The sequence below is a fragment of the Haemorhous mexicanus genome, chromosome 7 (assembly GCF_027477595.1).
Source record: "Haemorhous mexicanus isolate bHaeMex1 chromosome 7, bHaeMex1.pri, whole genome shotgun sequence".
Taxonomy (NCBI): Eukaryota; Metazoa; Chordata; class Aves; order Passeriformes; family Fringillidae; genus Haemorhous; species Haemorhous mexicanus.
The window spans coordinates 6,693,102-6,711,053 of record NC_082347.1 but is presented as its reverse complement, the minus strand read 5'-3'; the positions used below and the strand labels follow the sequence as shown (position 1 = coordinate 6,711,053).

General features: G+C 55.6%; 2 protein-coding genes across 5 annotated transcripts in view; one reads left to right on the top strand and one right to left on the bottom strand.

The window, feature by feature from the left end:
* The window catches only part of CDH23 (cadherin related 23), a 196,250-nt gene extending 189,076 nt beyond the window's left edge, over nt 1–7,174 (top strand). For 2 of the 3 annotated variants that reach the window (XM_059850905.1, XM_059850902.1), the window contains 15 exons: nt 516–710; nt 1,003–1,113; nt 1,299–1,428; nt 1,587–1,850; nt 1,975–2,136; nt 2,253–2,509; nt 2,768–2,865; nt 2,951–3,071; nt 3,241–3,320; nt 3,619–3,659; nt 3,961–4,021; nt 4,404–4,533; nt 4,616–4,738; nt 4,917–5,030; nt 6,047–7,174. In XM_059850905.1, the coding sequence (XP_059706888.1) occupies nt 516–710; nt 1,003–1,113; nt 1,299–1,428; nt 1,587–1,850; nt 1,975–2,136; nt 2,253–2,509; nt 2,768–2,865; nt 2,951–3,071; nt 3,241–3,320; nt 3,619–3,659; nt 3,961–4,021; nt 4,404–4,533; nt 4,616–4,738; nt 4,917–5,030; nt 6,047–6,373 (2,214 nt within the window). In that variant the 3' untranslated portion in view covers nt 6,374–7,174. The remainder of the gene's footprint in view (nt 1–515; nt 711–1,002; nt 1,114–1,298; nt 1,429–1,586; nt 1,851–1,974; nt 2,137–2,252; nt 2,510–2,767; nt 2,866–2,950; nt 3,072–3,240; nt 3,321–3,618; nt 3,660–3,960; nt 4,022–4,403; nt 4,534–4,615; nt 4,739–4,916; nt 5,031–6,046) is intronic. The other variant, XM_059850903.1, reaches the window with a different exon arrangement.
* A 205-nt stretch (nt 7,175–7,379) lies between these two features.
* Nucleotides 7,380–17,395, bottom strand: LOC132329655 (prosaposin-like). Of its 2 annotated transcripts, none has more exons than XM_059850906.1 (14): nt 17,220–17,395; nt 14,072–14,196; nt 13,347–13,424; nt 13,136–13,261; nt 12,741–12,935; nt 11,675–11,818; nt 9,977–10,033; nt 9,564–9,671; nt 9,070–9,156; nt 8,795–8,978; nt 8,555–8,724; nt 8,396–8,476; nt 8,152–8,259; nt 7,380–8,063 (listed from the first exon to the last, which is right to left on the bottom strand). In XM_059850906.1, the coding sequence occupies exons 1-14, from the start codon at nt 17,278–17,280 to the stop codon at nt 8,028–8,030; spliced, it is 1,560 nt and encodes a 519-aa protein (XP_059706889.1). In that variant the 5' UTR covers nt 17,281–17,395; the 3' UTR covers nt 7,380–8,027. The 2 variants fall into 2 exon arrangements, with proteins under 2 accessions (XP_059706889.1, XP_059706890.1); XM_059850907.1 differs by having other exon boundaries at nt 13,347–13,421; nt 17,220–17,394.
* Between the last annotated feature and the right edge of the window lie 557 nt (nt 17,396–17,952).

Genomic DNA, 17,952 nt, shown 5'->3' with positions numbered 1-17,952 from the left:
TGCTGACCTCCAAACCAAGGGATTTTGGACCAAGGAGGTCTGGGAGAGCAGGGGGTTTGCATGCAGTGCCAAGGCTGAAGGGCTGTCGTGGTGTTGTGAGGTCCCCAGGACGAGGTGAGAGATGAGAATTTGACTCCAAGTTCTCAGAAGGCTGATTTATTATTTTATGGTATTATATTATATTAAAAGAATTATAATTATATTATATTTAAAACTATACTGAAGAAAGAGAAAGGATACTTCAGAAGGCTTCACAAGAATGATAAGGAAAGCTGGTGACTGACTCCTCAGAGTCTGACACAGCTCGCTGTGATTGGTCATCAATTTAAAACAATTCACATGGAACCAATCAAGATGCAGCTGTTGGTAAACGATCTCCAGACCACATCCCCAAGCAATCAGATAATTATTGTTTTTATTGTTTTCTGAGGCCTCTCAGCTTCCCAGGAGAAAATCCTGGGCAAAGAGGATTTTTCAGAAAATATCAGGGTGACAGGCTGTGTGTGTGCAAGCAGGAGATCCCCCTGCGATCCAACGTCTACGAGGTCTATGCCACGGACAAAGACGAGGGTCTCAACGGAGTGGTGCTCTACAACCTGCTGAAGACGGGGGCAGGGAACAAGGACTGGGAATATTTCAGCATCGACTCGGTCAGCGGGCTGATCCAGACGGCCATGCGGCTGGACCGGGAGAAGCAGGCGGTGTACAACGTGAGCCAGCCAGGGCCTTGGGGCTGTGGGTCTGCTGTGGGGCTGGTGGGATGCACGTGATGTGGTGGGGATGGCATCAGCTGACACAGCTGTGTAGGTATCACACCTTAGCAGGGACTGGGTGGTTATCAAGTGTCTTATAGGGGTTGCATCTTGGTGGGCCAGCACCCAATTCCCTGTTAAATGCCCCCAAAATTCTCCAGCATCCAGCTGTCCTCTCTGTCCCTGCCTCAGTGATGTCTCCCAGCCCGTGTGGTTTTGCCCAGCACAGCCCTTTTGCCTCTCTCCCCAGCTGATCATCGTGGCCTGCGACCAGGGCCAGCCACCCTACGAGACCATGCAGCCCCTCCAGGTAGCGCTCGATGACATCGATGACAATGAACCCATCTTCCTCAGGCCACCTGTAAGGCACCAGGGTGAAGGGGGTGGGATGCAGGGGATGCAGGGGATGCAGGGGATGCAGGGGTGGGGATGCCAGTGAGCACGTGTGATGGAGTGTGCACACCTGGGCATCACCATGGTGGGGAGCACCGCAGGATTTGTTCACTTTTGTGCTCATGACGTTCCTTTCCCTGGGGTCTCTGGCAGAGGGATAGTCCCCAGTACCAGGCACTCTCTGTCCCCGAGCACTCACGGCCAGGCACCGTGGTGGGGAACATCACCGGTGCGGTGGATGCAGATGAGGGCTCCAACGCCATCGTCTACTACTTCATAGCAGGTGGGCATGGAGATGGCAGCTCTGTGTCCCCCACACACCCCTCACCCAGGATTTCCATCCTCTACTTGCTGCCTCCCTGCCCTGCTCAACGGGCAAGGTGGCATTTTGGAAGTGCCAAGCCCGAAGAGGACTGACTGGGGATGCCTTTCTGCACCCAGCTGGGAACCAGGAGAGCAACTTCCAACTGAGCCGAGAGGGAAAGCTGAAGGTCCTGCGGGACCTGGACCGGGAGAAGGAGCCGTACCACTCCATCATTGTCAAAGCATCCAGCCAGAGGAACTGGGCTCCTCCCCGAGGCCAGCGGGCAGCCAGAGCCCAGTTCTGGGACCTCAGCGAGGACCTGACCCTGCAGGAGGTGCGGATCTTCCTGGATGACATCAATGACCAGTCCCCCCAGTTCACCAAGTCGGAGTACACGGCAGGTAAGAGGTGCCAGGGGCTGGGGGGGCGCCTGGAGCCAGAGATACTTCCAGGAAAATCCAGCAGGGTAATGGGGCAGCGAGAGCCAGCCTGGCCCCAGGTCCCTTTCCCATCTCTCCCTCAAAGGGGTTGCCACTGATGCCAAGGTGGGGTCGGAGCTGATCAGAGTGCTCGCAGTGGACGCCGACGTGGGCAATAACAGCCTGGTCCTGTACAACATCCTGGGCATCCGCTACATCAAGCAGCACTCCAATGACTCTGAGGAGGTGGCCAACATCTTCAGCATTGGTGGGTGCCCAGCCTGCTGCAGGAGCATGGGCCCTTGGGCAGAGACGTCCCTGTGGCCAAAGATGTCCCTGTGGCTGGGGTCACTGATCCCGGGCTTGTCACCGTCCATTCCACAGGAACTCTTGATGGCATCCTGAGAACCTTTGACCTCTTCACGGCCTACAACCCCGGCTACTTTGTGGTGGACATTATGGCCTCTGACCTGGTGGGCCACAACGACACGGCCATTGTGGGGATTTACATCCTGCGGGATGACCAGCGGGTGAAGATCATCATCAATGAGATCCCTGACAAGGTCAGGCAGTTCGAGGAGGAGTTCATCAGCCTGCTCTCCAACATCACCGGTGCCATCGTCAACACGGATGATGTGCAGGTAACCACCCGCCTTGGAGCTTGCTTTGGGGGGTAGATGACCTTCCACATGCTGTTTGGGAGGTCTCCTTTGAGGGAGTCGTGCCTGGATAGCCACAGACACCCCTGGGCTCTGAAGGTGACGGATACTCCCCAGGTTGGGGTGTACTGAAGGGGTCCAGACTGATGCTTGAGGGTCTCCTGCCACACAAGCATATCTCGAGGCGTGCTCAGGAGGAGACTCCTGTCCCATCCTGCAGACCTTTCTGTCTCTCCCCAGTTCCACGTTGACAAGAAAGGCCGGGTGAACTTTGCCCAGACGGAGCTGCTGATCCACGTGGTGAACAGGGAGACCAACCGCATCCTGGACGTGGAGCGGTACGTCCCCCGGCCCCTCACCCAGCCTGGCTCCCCGGGCACCCTGATTAATGTCAAGGTGCCCAAGCAACCCTTCTCTTCCCAGGGTTATTCAGATGATAGATGAGAACAAGGAGCAGCTGAGGAATCTCTTCAGGAACTACAACGTGCTGGACGTGCAGCCTGCCATCACTGCCCGGGCCCCGGACGACCTCTCGGCTCTGCAGGTAAGGGTCCAGCTGGGGTTGGAGGAGCTGCTCACAGCCCTCTGGGGGTGGTGTCCCTTCCCAGGGGGACTGCTCAGTGCTGGAGAGATGTTACACCCGTATAACTTGGGGCCACCAGCAGGTGCTGGCTGCATGCTGGGGGTTCCCCCCATGCCTCTGTCTCTCCTAGATGGCAATCATCGTGCTGGCCGTCCTGCTCTTCCTGGCTGCCATGCTCTTCATCCTCATGAACTGGTACTACCGGACAGTGTGAGTAACTCCTGGGCCCTGCCCAGCCCCTGCAACGTCCCCTTAGACCAGGAGGACCAGCGTGGCTTCTCCTGGCCCCTGCCCTTGCCAGCAAGCAAAGGAGGGCATCAGCTTCCTCCAAAATGCATGGTTTTAATACTGATGGTGTCAGTACATCTCCCCTCAAAGCTCCCCAGCCTTATTTAATATTTATTATTTAATGCACCCCCTGTATGAAGGGTTACTGCAAACCTGTGTGTCCTTCTCCTTTCCAGCATCTTCCTTATTTCTTCCCCAACTGGCTGTGTTTCTTTTGCAGGCACAAAAGGAAACTGAAAGCCATCGTGGCTGGCTCCACTGGTGAGCAGTGCTTGGGGTGTCCCAGCTGCATGGGAGGGTGGGGTGCATGGAGAGCGTGGAGGGGTTCACAGGGAGACATGGGGGATATCCTGGGGTGTGTACCAGAGGTGATTCTGCCCAGCAAGGTGTGATGGTGGGAGGCTTTTCTCAGCATCAAGCTCTGTGTTACCTGCCTCACCCCACCGTGCTTCTCACTGCCTTTTTGGTTGCTCTTTATCCCTCCCTGATGAAGTGTCATCCCGTGGTTTGCTGCTAAGCTCACCTACGTGCTGCCCTGTAACTCTCATCCCTGCCTTTGCAGGGAACAGAGGCTTCATGGACATCATGGACATGCCAAACACCAACAAGTACTCCTTTGATGGGTGAGTGCCACCTCCTGGGGCTGGAGGCTGCTCCCAAGAGAGGGATGCCTGTGTTTTGGAGCCAGGAGGTGGAAACATGATGTCTCTCTGCTCTGCTCTGCATGGAGCATTACTGATCCTGGGACACACGCTCACTCTGAGAGCTTTCTAAGCTAAAAAATAATATTCTATCTTCTGTGACTCCATCTCTGCCAATCCTAGCCAGGTTTGGGGTAGGCAGAGATAACGGGCAGAGTTTGACACACATCTGGATCCAGAGCAGCCAAATTCATACCTGCACAGGGCAGGAGGAGGCAGTGCGGCCTCAGCATCAGGCTCTGGATGGGGTTAGGGATAACGCCGCTCTTTGCCTGCCCTGATGGCTGTTCCTCCCCCTGGGCAGGGCCAACCCGGTGTGGCTGGACCCCTTCTGCAGGAACATGGAGCTGGCGGCGCAGGCGGAGCACGAGGACGACCTGCCGGAGAACCTGAGCGAGATCACCGACCTCTGGAACAGCCCTGCCCGCACCCACGTGAGACACGGCCCCGCCGGAACAGCTTTGTCCCCGCCACTGCCACCCCCGGCAGCTCCTGAGCCGCTGTCTCCTCCCGCAGGGCACCTTCGGCAGGGAGCCCTCGGCAGCCAAGCCCGAGGATGATCGCTACCTGCGGGCAGCCATCCAGGAGTACGACAACATTGCCAAGCTGGGCCAGATCATGCGGGAGGGACCCATCAAGGTGAGTGCTGAGCTGAGGGCAGGCGTCCTGCACCGAGGAGTCTTCTCTCACAGCTGCACCTTCCAGGTTCACAGCGCAGGAGGGTGGTGTCGCTCCAAAACATGCTGGGATGAGGCCAGCCTCCCTCTGAGCAAACCACCTCCCCTGGATAACCCACGGTCTCTCCCCCTGCACCCAGGGCACTCTCCTGAAGGTGGTGCTGGATGATTACATGCGCCTGAAAAAGCTCTTTGCCCAGCGGATGGTGCACAAGGCCACCGCCAGTCAGGGGGACCGCTCCTCGGTCTCGGAGGTAGAGGGGTGTGCATGGCTCTGGGGACATGCTTGCCGTGCCCTCTGGGATGCAGTGTGTCTCCCTGGCTGTGGTCACTCCCTGTGGCCATGGTCCCTGTCACCCAGTGCTGCCCCCACTCTCTGCTTGGTCAAAACAAGCCAAATATCGGTTTTCCACTGGTTCCCGCTGCTGTTTTTTCACGGGTTTTCCAGGCTGCTGGTTCCCCACAGTGACTCCCTGTGTTTCCTCTGATCAGCACGCAGCTCCTTCTCCCGTGGTCTCTCTGACCCCAGGAGAGGACGCCCCTCTTTGCAGATTGGGCTCCGTCCATCAGCTCCCATTTCTGCCAAGGCTGGCCAAAGCTGTGGGGGATCATCTTCCCTTCCTTCTGCTTCTCTGGTTTTTGCCTCAGAAACACAGGTTTTTGAGGCAAAACTGTTGGGATGGAGAGTGTTGGTGCAGAAAGGCTGGTATGGGGAGAAGGAACTCCTCCTGTGGCTTTCTACCCTTCATGGGGGTGCAAAACGAGGGGCAAAGAGAACAGAGGACAGCAGTGGGATGGGAGACGCCTTTCAGCCCTTCTGCCCTCCATCCATCCCTGCCCTTATTCCCCTTCAGCCCCATCTAGCCTTCCTTCATCTTCTTTTCCTGTCTGCCTCCTGCCCCTCCATCCTCATACAACCCCAAATTTCAGCCTGGGTCCAAACTCTTCCTTGGACACTCTGGGGGCAGCTGCAGGACACATCACCCACCTGGCAGTGGGTGCTTGAGCTGGGGCATCTGCCCAAGGATGGAGCAGTGCCTGAGCTGGGGCATCTGCCCAAGGATGGAGCAGTGCCTGAGCTGGGGCATCTGCCCAAGGATGGAGCGATCCATCTGGAGGTCATCTCCTGATGATCCTCACCTCCATGCTCTTGAGGGTGCTTCAGAAGATGAGGGCCCTTCCCTCTGGCTGCACTCCAGCATTGCAGGAGTCAGGGAAGCCGGGAGCTGCTGTGGTGATTCCCTCCCTCCTCCCCACGGCTCTCTTGCAGCTGATCCAGAAGGAGCTGGAGGACGAGGAAGAGGAGCGCAGCCCCAGCCAGGGCAGCCTGCGCTTCCGGCACAAGCAGCCGGTGGAGCTGAAGGGTCCGGACGGCATCCACGTGGTGCACGGCAGCACGGGCACGCTGCTCGCCTCCGACCTCAACAGCCTGCCCGAGGACGACCAGAAGGTGCTGGGTCGCTCGCTGGAGACTCTGACCGCCGACTGCGGGGGCTACAGCGACCACAACGCCCGCACCGAGTCGGCCAAGTCCACGCCCCTGCACAAGATGCGGGAGGTGATCATGGAGAGCCCTCTGGAGATCACCGAGTTATGACGAGCGGTGCTGCCGCTGCTGCTGCTCCTCTGGGCAAGCCGGGGATGAAGCACGGAGCAGGGGGGCCGTGGTGGGGGCCGGGGGCAGCCCGAGCCCGGTGCTTGGCCCCCTCTTCCCCCGCAGGAGTCCGGGCTAGCCGGTGCAGATCGCTCCGGCAGCCTTGGAGAGCTTGGCCCCGGCAGAGGGCTCTCAGGACCGGAATGCTTTTACTCGCCTGTCATTTATCCATGAAACCATTAAATTTTTTTTATTTTTCTTATTAAAAAAAAAAAAAAGGTTTTTTTTTTCTAAAAAAAAAAAAAAGGGAAAAGAAAAGTTAAATGAATCTGATGAGTCCAGACTGGACAGGGGGGGAAGGTGCAGTGAGGATGCAGTGAGGATGCAGATGATGTGCTGCCACAGCATCCCCGGGCACAGGCTGGGGACAGGCAGCTGTCACACCTTGACCACGAGCATGGGGAGGGAAGCTTGGGGAGAGACCAAATCCTTTTGGCATTGTCACCTTTCCAGTAAGGAAAGACCCAAAAAATTAAAAAGAAAAAAAAAATCCCCAACCCAAAGACTTTCCTCCATTTTGCTGGCTTTACCAAAACTTGTTGTGATGTCAAAAAAGGGAGAGGCTAACTGGGGCTTCTGGATGTCGAGTGCTCGTGCGTGTCTTTTGTTGCCCTTTTCTTTCCCCTTCTCTCTTGCATTTGGGTTTGTTTGTTCAGGGGTTTGTTTCCAGTCATAACCTTGTGGAGAGTTTCGGGCACGGTCTGTTACGGGACTCAGAAATACACTGTCTGTGGCTTTGGGTAACCTGTCTGTCGTCCTTCCTGCCCACATCCATCAGGCCCAAACCCTCTTTGGAAGAGAAGACCCTCTAGTAACTCATCCCTCAATCCATCATCTTCACAAGATTCCACCCTGGGTGCTGCTGCACCTTGGATTTTGGGGGAAGCATTAAATGTTCTCCCACACTCCCACTGCAGCCCCCAGCACGAGGAGGAAGGGCACAACCAGCCAGGCTCACAGGAAGAGTTTATTTGTGGTGGGATGCTCCCATGCACGCCCAGGAGCAGGCACTGCAGGCATCCCCCCGACACGGCGGGGAGGGACGAGCCAGCACCCCGCTGCCCTCACCACCACGGCCGGGGCAGCACAGGGCCCCCAGCAGGGATGGGGGTGTCAGAGGAAATCCTGGCACCCAAACTCATTCATTTTATGTTCGGGTGAGGCTGCCGCCAGCCAGCAGTGGGGGGCCAGCATTTGGGCAGCAGAACCCAGCCCAGCCCACGGGGGCAGATCCACGTTGCAGGATCTGGGCCGTACGAGTGGTTCAGAACGGGATGGAGAGGTGGAGAAGAGACCGGGGATGGAGACAGAGGTGGGAATAGAGGTTAGGGATTTTGCAGCCACCCTGAGAGACGTCAAGGCTGAATCCCTAGTGCTGAAAATATCAACGAGTCCCTTAACCTGATTTGGAAATCCAAGCCCCAGGAGTGGAAGAGGAAGCGGCCGAGGCCACTGGGGTTCCCCGCAGCCCCGCCGGCGCGGCGAGGCCGGTTGGCTCCTGCCATTGCCGTCTGTGAGTGCGGGCACGTCCCGGGGAAGGGAGCCAGGATCCCCAGCCAAACGGCAGAGCAAGTCCAGCCAGCTGGGGAGGCGGCTCCTAGTTCCACACGTGGCGCCGGCAGTGTGCGACGGCCTGCGGGAGGGACGGGGATGGCACTGGCACGCAGGCACCGCCGGCACGGCACCCTGGGACACGGGGAGGGGACACAGCTGTCACTTACATTGCACTCCACCGCCGTGGCCATGTTCTTGCACCAGTACTGCGGGCCCCAGACACAGGGGGCCGAGCCCAGGAGATCCTCCTTGCCCGAGTCGCAGGCTCTGATTTTCTGCATTGCGAAGGAAAAGGGTGGGAGGGAGAGGAAGAAAACCCCCATGAGGAGCCTCTGACCCTCTCCCAGCCCGCAGGCTGGGAAAAAGGAGGTCCATCTTGGCCCGGGCTGCCCCAGGGCTGAGAGCACTTACAGTGCAGACGAAGGTGGGGTCCATCATCTGCACGAAGAGCCGCACGGCCGCCGGCTCGTACTGCAGCACCAGCGCCTGGCACTGGGGGGGAGAGAGGGGTGAGCCCGGCAGGGGGGTCAGGGGTGGCTTTGCTGGCTTGCTGGTGCCCCCTCAGCTCACCTTGCTGGTCAGCGGCATGGGCAGCATGGCACAGCCCTTCTCCAGCACCTCGCCCAGCTCCTCCAGCGTCTCGTTCTTCAGCAGCTCGTTGTCGAAGTAGGTGATGACGATCTGGCAGACGTTGCAGAAGGCGCCGGCGCTCACCGCCAGCTGCTCCAGGGATTCAGCCCCTGGAGGACACGGCCGTCAGCACCAAGCAGAGGGCACGCCCCGCTGCCCGGGCTCGGAGTGCCAGCTCACCGGGCCGGGTGTCCCCGCCGCGGGGGCAGCAGCGCATCAGGGCGCACACGGCCGCCGGGTCGGTGGCCTGCAGCAGCATGATCACCACGGCCTTGCCGTAGGAGTTGACGAAGTCCTTGCACTGCCCGATGACGCCGTGGGGCAGCATGTAGCACACCTTCTCGATGTCGTTCACCAGCTGCTCCTGCCGGCACAAGGCAGGAGAGGGGAACCGCGGCTCCTCGGTGCCCCTCGGCCCGCTGTGCCAGCCCCCAGACCGCAGCGGCGGGGCTCACCTCTGTCACGTTGTTCTCCAGCAGGCTCTCCACTGTCTTCACGGTGAACTGGCACACGTCACACAGCGGAGTGCTCCCCACCCTGTCCTGTGGGGACAAGGGGGTGGGATGCATGCCGAGCCCCCCAGAGCCACCCTCATCCTGTCCTGCCATCATCCCCCACGTAAGGCATTCCCCAAATAGGGCATCCCCCAAGTAAGGCATTCCCCAAGTATGGCATCCCCCAAGTAAGGCATCCCCCAAGTAAGGCGTCCCCCAAGTAAGGCGTCCCCCAAGTAAGGCATTCCCCAAATATGGCATCCCCCAAGTAAGGCATTCCCCAAGTAAGGCATTCCCCACGTAAGGCATTCCCCAAGTAAGGCATCCCCCAAGTAAGGCATTCCCCTCCCGGGATAAACAGAGGCGTTTGAGGAAATAAAACACCACATGGGGCTCTCCCTCCAGAGTGTTTGGATTTCAAGGAGCACAGCAGAATTGAGGGGGTCCCCACTCACCCCCAGCACGCTCAGGACCTGCATCACCCTCTCTGCGAGCAGCGTGTGGAGGGGCAGCGCCGAGTTGGAGGCACAGAGTCCCAGCTGGCCACACAGCTCCGTTGGCTCCTGGGGAGAGAGACATCCCAAATCAGGTGGGCTTTGGCCCCAGGGAGGGGAATTTCAGCACATCAGGGCATGGATCTCACTTACCTCAGCCTGCTACCGGTGGAGGGGCCAGAAAATGGCAAGAAAAAATGAAAACAAGATATAATTGCAGAAGTTGCGAGGCAGAGAGGAGGGTGGGAAAACAAATTAAGATTTTGTAGGAATATTCAGCAGTGAGTTTAACAAAAAAAAAAGGGATAATTTGCTGGTAATGGTCACTGGCACCCAGTGACCCCTGGCACTGCGGGGAGCCCTCAGCCTCTTACCAGGTGGTGCAGCAGCTGGGCAGCCGTGTCCGTGTACTCGGCCAGGGAGCGCTTGCACTGCGGGAGGGAGGCACAGCTTCAGCGCCCGGCCCGGCCCCGCCGCACCTCCCGGGCACGCGTCTGCCAGAGACGCGGCCAGCCAGGGGGAGGAGGCGGCGCATCCATCCCTGGAAGGGCCCAGGGCAGCCGGGACAGCGCTAGCGTTAGGTCGGGCCGGACATACACTCGTGATTCGGGCCCAAGAAGAAAATATTCTGCATTTCCTTTATATATTCTTAATAAAGTTAATATATTCTTTGTATATAGATATGTATATATATATGTGTATATATATATATATATATATGTGTGTGTGTGTGTGTGTGTGTGTGTGTGTGTGTATATGTATATGTATATTCTTTTATATATCATATATATATTCTTTTTATACTCTTAACAAAGTTTATAGATATGAATATATAAACTTTACATATTTTATATATATATAAATATATTTTTATATATTCTTATATATATAAGAATATTCATATATAACAATATTGCATATATAAGAATATCTATTCTTTATATATTCTTAATAAAGAATATATATTTTTATATATTCTTAATATTTTTATATATTCTTAATAAAGCATTATTTTAAGGTATTAACCGTATCAACTATATATATAACATGCAGAATAAAAGCCTTTTCTTTCCAAGAAGAAAAAAGTTTTTTATTCTGCATGTCCTTTATAGATTCTTAATAAAGTTTATATATTCTTAATATATAAACTTTAAATAATTTTACATATATATTTATAAATTTTTATATATTCTTATATATATAAGAATATTCTTATATATGTATAAGTATATTATATATATGAGTTTTTATGCCTTATATATTCTTAATAAAGAATATATATTTTTACACATTCTTAAGAAAGCATGATTTTTAAGTTACAAACTGTATTAACTATATATATATCTATATATAACATGCAGAATAAAAACTTTTTTTTTTCAAGTAGAAAAAAGCTTGTTATTCTGCATGTTCTGTACATATTCCTCATAAAGTTTATATATTCTTAATATATAAACTTTATATATATTTTATATTTATATATATTCTTGTATGTATAAGAATATTATATATCTATAAGAATATATATTTTTATATATTCCTAATAAATCGTGATTTTAAGTTATGAACTGTATTAACTATATATATAATTATATATATATAACATGCTGAATAAAAAACTTATTTTTCCAAGAATAAAAATGTTTCTTATTCTGCCTCTTCTCCAGCTTATATTCTCTTAACAAAGCGTGGTCTTAAGCCATTAACTACATCACAACAACGTATTGTATACATTGGTGCAAAGCAATTAACATCAATATAATTGGCAAATTTTTACAGAAATTTACTAAGGCACGTACACATCTACTTATGCACGTAGCTTAAAAAAATGTTCATTATTTTTTTTTATGCTGTCGGCCTTGTCTTCTTCCTTGCTGTGGACACACTCGAAATCATCAATTATTGCTTCTATTAACTCAGCTTTGCTTGCAGGCCAGCTGTCGAGCCCCTGCTCAGGACAGGGCTTGGAGCAGCCTGGGACGGTGGGAGGGGTCTGTGCCCAAGGTGGAGCGAGGTTGTCCTTAGGGCCCCTCCCAGCCACGCCCTGGGCTCATTCCCTGCTGGCCGCTCACCTGCTGTGCCAGCTGGGCTGGCAGCGTCTCGCAGACCCGCTTGGCGTGTCCCACCAGCGCCCAGCTGAAGGCAGTGTTGGTCCCCAGCACCTCCTGCAGGGCCGTCACCAGGTGCAGGCAGTCCCCACACACCTCCTCCATCTCCTGCATTATGACAAGGGCAGGGACACCTTGGTACCCTATAGGGATGTGCCCCTCTGTTGATGGAGGGACAAAAAGTGTCCTTTGTCCCCTCAGAAAGGAAATGAACCCAGAAATTTCTCTCCTCAATTAGGTGAAAAGACACCTCATAGGACCTGGGGGACTTCACCTCAAACTGAAGGATAGCCAGCTGGGCAGGAGCCAAAAAATCCCAATTAACTAAAAAGAGTACAAAGAAACCAATCGATTTTGTGGGGTGTTTTACCAGCAGCAAAGACCTCCTGCACCTGGCTGGGTTTTTCTCTGTTTGTTATTTTGCCTTTTATTAAACCTTTTTGTTTCCAACTCTGCCACAAAAGCCATCCTGCTGATTTTTAAGCCTCCAAAGGTAGCTGAGCTATCCTGGATGTGAAATAGACCTCCAAGAGTTTATGAGACCTGGCTTGAGGAGGCAACTATCACTGTACGCCATGAAATAAAACCAATCCCCCCACCCCCAACCTGGATTTGCAGGGCTGGGATTTAAACACTGGCTGCTATTTGGGGCAGCACTCTGACCAGCATCTCTCATTTCCTTCCTGCATCCTGAAATATCCCCCCAAACTGGCAACACTGCCAGCCAGAAGTCATTTCAGCTCTGCAGAAATTTTAGGGGCTTTCTGTAATTGTTATTAAGTTGGTGATACTTTTTAAGGGGATTCTCACCCCTGAGCAGCATTAGGATGCTGGCCCAGATTGTCCAGAGAAGCTGTGGCTGAACCATTCCTGGAAATGTCCAAGGCCAGCTTGGATGGGGCTTGGAGCAGCCTGGATGCATTCCCTGCCCACGGCAGGGGTTTGGGATGAGATGATCTGTAAGGTCCCTTCCCACCCAAACCATTCCATGGTTCCACGAGCAGCACCACCCTTGCCTGTGCCACGGTACCTGGGCCTCGCCGTGAGGCAGATCCTGGGGATGGAGCAGGAGGGGCACGTTGGCCATGAAGGGGGCAATGAGGTCAGCAAAGTCCTGGGTGGGGCCTGTGGCAGCTGGTGGTGGCTGCTGGTACTTCAAGGTCCCCGTGGCTCTGTCCCGGGGCTGGCACAACCTGATGGTCCCACACACCACCTTGGGTTCCGACTGGGGGAGCAGAGGGGTGGGGTGGGGGCTTGAGGCTGCATCCCGCCCAGCCTCCCACCCACCCCACCCTGGGTCATTTCCCTCTCCATCTCGTCCTTCAGATGGTTTGTCCCAGGCTCCAGGAGCATCCTTTGTTCTGCAAGCCCCCAGGACATCCCGAGCTCTGGAAAAACCCAAACCTGGGGCTCCCCCTGCCTTACCAGCACTTGCTTGCCCAGCTGCACAAGGACGAGGATGCCCGTGTCCACCATCCTCTTGCACTTGACAGACCAGTCCTGGAAGGGCAGGTACTGGCATCTCTTATCCAAGAACAGCCTCAGCTTCTCCTGGGTGGCAGAGAGAGAGGTCAGGGCCTCAGTGGTGTTGGTGGGAAGGAGCACCAGCCCCACTCCCCCTTCCACCGAGACCCACCTCGGTGCGGTTGTCCTGCAGGATCTTGCCCATCACAGAGACTGCCACCTGGCACAGGTGACAGGGGATCCCCTTCTGCTGAGAGAGGGGACACATCAGGATGCTGTCACAGCACCCAGACCCTCCCCAGATCCCAATCCTCCACCCCAAAACCACCCCATGTGAACATCCCATTGGCTTCTGCCATTTGCTCTGGAGACACGTGTAGCCCCACATTTCTCTTTCCAGAGAAAAGCAAAGCACAATTCTTCCCAAGAATATTTCTGGGTTTCACATTCTCTGAACCTCAGAGAAAGGGAGAACAATTCTTATCATTTGCTGTGCCTGTGTTTGTGCAAAAGTAGAATGTAATATAGAGATTGTTTACCCAAAAGTCAGGGTGCTTTGGTTCCTTGGCCTGTCAGGGCCAAGCGTGTGTGTGTGTGTGTGTGTTGGGACTGTCAGCTCACAGTCATGAGATTCTGTGCAGTGTGTGCAGGGTTGAGTGCTTGTCAGATTCAGTTTTAGATGTATAGAATAATGTAGTATAATAAAGTAATTAATCAGCCTTCTGATATCCTCCTCATCATTCTCTCCCCCCCGTCAGGGCCATCACAGCACTGCTCTAGACACGGATGCGGTATGCTGGGGTGGGCAGGCAGGGATTCTCCTGCCATCTCCGTGGTTGGGGCAGATGGGCACCTCTCCCGCAGCCCCCCGCACTCCCTGCTCCCCGCCTCGGTTACCCCCAGCGCCCGGTCCCAGGCCGTGAGCCGGCAGAGCTCCAGCGCCCCGCACTTGGCCGCGGTGGCCGCGTCCCGGCACCAGTCCTCCGGCCGCTCGCTGCACTCGTGGAGGGGGCTGGCCCCGGCTGTGGGAGGGGAGAGGACACAGTCAGCCCTCGAGGCACCCCAAACGAGTGATGCTCATCTCCCTCCTGCTCTGATTCCACCTCAATCCCAAAGTCGTGGAGGGGGTGTTTCATTTATAGATGATTTTTTAAGGTCGGTTGTGCCAGGCTGCCAGCTTTTCCAGTTGGATGTCACAGGGTCAGAAGCGAAGGGAACTTAGGGCTCATCCTCAGCCTCTCAGCACCCTCTGACACGCTGCGGAGGCGGCTGCTGATAAAAGCAGCAATAAATCTTGCAAAACGGGCAAACCCGAGGCGCCGGCGCTCAGCCCCGCACGGCAGCCGGATAATCACGCCACGGCTCCCGGCAACGATTGAGCAACCCCACTTTTGGTGGGGTTCTTTTGGTTTTATTTCCGCCCCACGACAGCATTTTCTCCTGGCTGTAAATGCCCGGCATGGCCCGCCCCGGCAGCGCGGCGGCGTGGCGCAAGAGCAGCGCTCTAATTGTCACCTTGGTGTGTCAGGACTCATCCTGGATGGGGCGAGTGTTTGTTTGCACCGGCAGCTGTGCCCACCCAGGATGCGGCTGGGGAGGAGGCGGCGAGAAGGCACAAGCCAAGCCCTTCGCCTCCTTGCTTCGGCCGGGAGCTGCTCCGGGAATTTGGGGGCAGCACCCGAGCAGAGGGACAGACGCACAGACCCTGCTGCAGAGCTTCAAGCAAGAGGCGTTTCTAAGCAAAGCACAACCCTGCCCGCTCCGAGCATTTGCATCCAGCTTTTATCCCCCAGCCCTGCCTGTGATTTTGCAGAGCAGGAATAAAGCTAAAGGCAGAAACTGCTCCTTCCACCCGACCCTGCCCTTATCGGGTTTCTCCCCAAAAGCCGCTTTCCCTGCATGCTGGATTTTGGCAAAGCCTCCAATTCATCCCTGAGACTGCAGCGTGAGGTGCCCAGGGCCACCCTGCAAAGTCCCTGGGGTTGGGGGTTGCGGGGAGAGGGGTCCAAGCCCCCCCCACCATTCCTGCCTGCGCTGGTGCCGGGCGCTGTTTCAGCCCCGATTTCCCCATCGGGCTGCCAGCAGCGCTGGGGCAGGCGGGCCCCGGGGCAGGGCGAGTCCCCCCCGGGTTCCCAGGCTTCCCACACACCTTCCCAGCTGCGCCGTGCCGCTCTCGCCCCATCAGCTGAGAGGATATATTTATGTTTTTCAACCCCGGCCCCAGCATCAGGGCAAACAGGAATGACAAGTCAGCGGAGGCATTAAGGGGCAGCACCAAAACCAAGGAGGCGGGAGACACAACAACCCCACAGCTTTTTTTCTGAGCTGGTCCCGCAGTATCTCTCACGGAGCTGGGTTGGAGCCCGGACCCTGTGGTGGGGTCGGGAGGATCTAAAAGACACGGGTGGTTTGGTCCTGCCCTTTCCTGGCTCGCAGAGATCCTCATCTCAGCACTTACTCCTCATCCTGCTCAAGCTGAAAGTCAAGCAGCAAGTTCTGGGCCAGAAAGTAATTAGGACTAATCATAACACCCAGCAGCTGAGAGCAGGGGGAGCTTCCCCAGGTGGAAACCACTGCCACGGGGCAAGCAACTGGGGCAACTGGTGTCCCGTGAGCTCTCCTACACGTCTCAAAGCCGTGCTGGAGCCACCTCACGCTGCCAGGCACACGGGCAGCAGGGTTAATAAATGATGCCGTTTTGGGCAAAGGAGCAAGGTAGGGATGCTCCCGTGCCCCTGCGCTTCCAGGCCAGCCACAACTGCCCTATTGCTGTGTGCCAGGCCCGGGGGATGGGGTGGGCTTTGCTCATGGGGGGATCCAGCACCGAGTTCCAGCTGTGGCGGGGCTGTGCTGGCATTCCTGGGAGCCCCGGAGCGCCCCGGCCGAGCCGGCAGAGCCTGGCGAGCCGGTTGTGATGTAAACCCCGGGGGTGGCAGCGTGGGCCCCAGCGCCCCAATTCCCGGCCTGGCGCACACCCCTGTTACAGCAAGAACCATAAATACACTTTTCCCAGCTGGCAAACCCTTCTCTCCGAGGCTCGCGGGGTTCCCGGGGCCACGGCATCCCCCGCGCCGTGCGGCCGAGCCCTGCCGGCTCCCGGGGCTGGTGGCACCGCAGGGCTCGGACGTGCCGAGCACAGGTGAACTTTCCTGCTCTGCCTGTTGCTGGCTGGAACATCCAGACACGTCCCCCCACCAGCCTGGGTCATGTGTGTGCACCCACAAAACCTCAGCACGTCACATCGGGGGTGCCCAGTGGGCCAAGCCTGGGGTAACTGGGGCGCAAGGGGGGCTCTTCATCCTAAAACATGGGGGGGTTTGCTTGCCACAGCAGGACTCATCTAATTCCGGGGAAGATTTCCCCAGGAAGCAGCGATCTGCCCTCAAGCAAGGAGCAGGGGGTGGGAGCAGGCCTTCCCCAGCTTGTTTCCTGGGGATGGGCAGAGGATGGATGACTGAGGGAGAGCAGCAGACGTTCGCCTGCAGGAGGATTTGCTCACAGATACCCAAGTGCCAGCGCTGGGAGGGCTCCTGAGGTGAGTAGAGAATATCACCCCATCACCCTTCCCAGAGCTCAGCAAGCCACAGCAGAGCCAACTTCCTGCCTCCTACATCTCCTGAGGACCCTGAGGATGAGGGCAGCTTCATGGTCACACTGTTGTGACAACCAAGCAGTTTCCCCCAGCTCATAGCAGCAGCCAGGCCCCAAAACCAAGGGCAGTAGAGAGAGCAGCCCCTCTCCCCCACTCTGTCACAGCTTCCCTCCTTCCACAACCCAGCACACCACCAGCTGTGCCTGAATCCCAGAGAAGGGAGGGAACAAACCCCTCTTGCCCTGAGATCACCTTCAAAGAGGAAAGTTCCAACTCTCACCTCCAGTGGGTAGCACAGACAGCAGTGCCACCTTCCCCAGCTCTCCTCTGCCCAACTCCAGCGCCAGAGGAAGCACATTATGGAGCTTAGACACCAAAGCTGGGAATAGTTTTGGGATTCAGCAGGGTTTTCTGGGCTGTCCACATCCTACCTACCTCCAGGCCTGGCCTTACCTTGGTAGGAGCCCAGGCACACAGAAATGATCAACACCAAGCCACTCCATTTGCTCTCCATGCCGTTCCTAAGAGTCCTCAGTGGCTGGCTCCTCTCCTATGCTGCTCCCAGACTGAGGAATCTTGGATGGGCTGGGAGAAGCAGTGAGAATCCACACCTACGCAGGGCAATTACCACACCCCTCACTTTATGCCTTGATTATAAAATCATCACCAGGGAGGGAGAGAGGGAGGGACCAGAGGCAGGCAGGTACTCCCAGGAGGTCAGAGGCAGCTGCTCAGAGCTAACCGGGCTGCAGAGGGTGGGCACACACAGGGAGAACTGCCCCAGAGCCACGTGACAGCACCTTTGAATGACATTTTTATATTTTCTTTCCCTGCCTTTGAGTGACATTTTTACATTTTATTTGGAAGCAAGCAGGGAATGAGGACACAGGGGAAGCCACATTCAGTGCGAGTCAGCAGGCAAGGCCGGTATCAAGGAGTCCCTCCGGCCTGCGCAAGGCAGCGATTGCAACACGGGGCTCTTGCCTCACACCAGGCATTGTGTTTGTCCAGGGAAGAGAGAGGCAGCAATCCCAGGCAAGCCTCTTCCACCTGCAACCCTGCTCAGCAGAACAGAGGCTTGATGGGACACGCAGCATAATGGGAACCTGAATCCATTCAGTCCCAGATTCCCAGTGCCACCTTGGGATGTGCCTTCTCCTGGCCCTGCAGCCAAGGGGAACCTCAA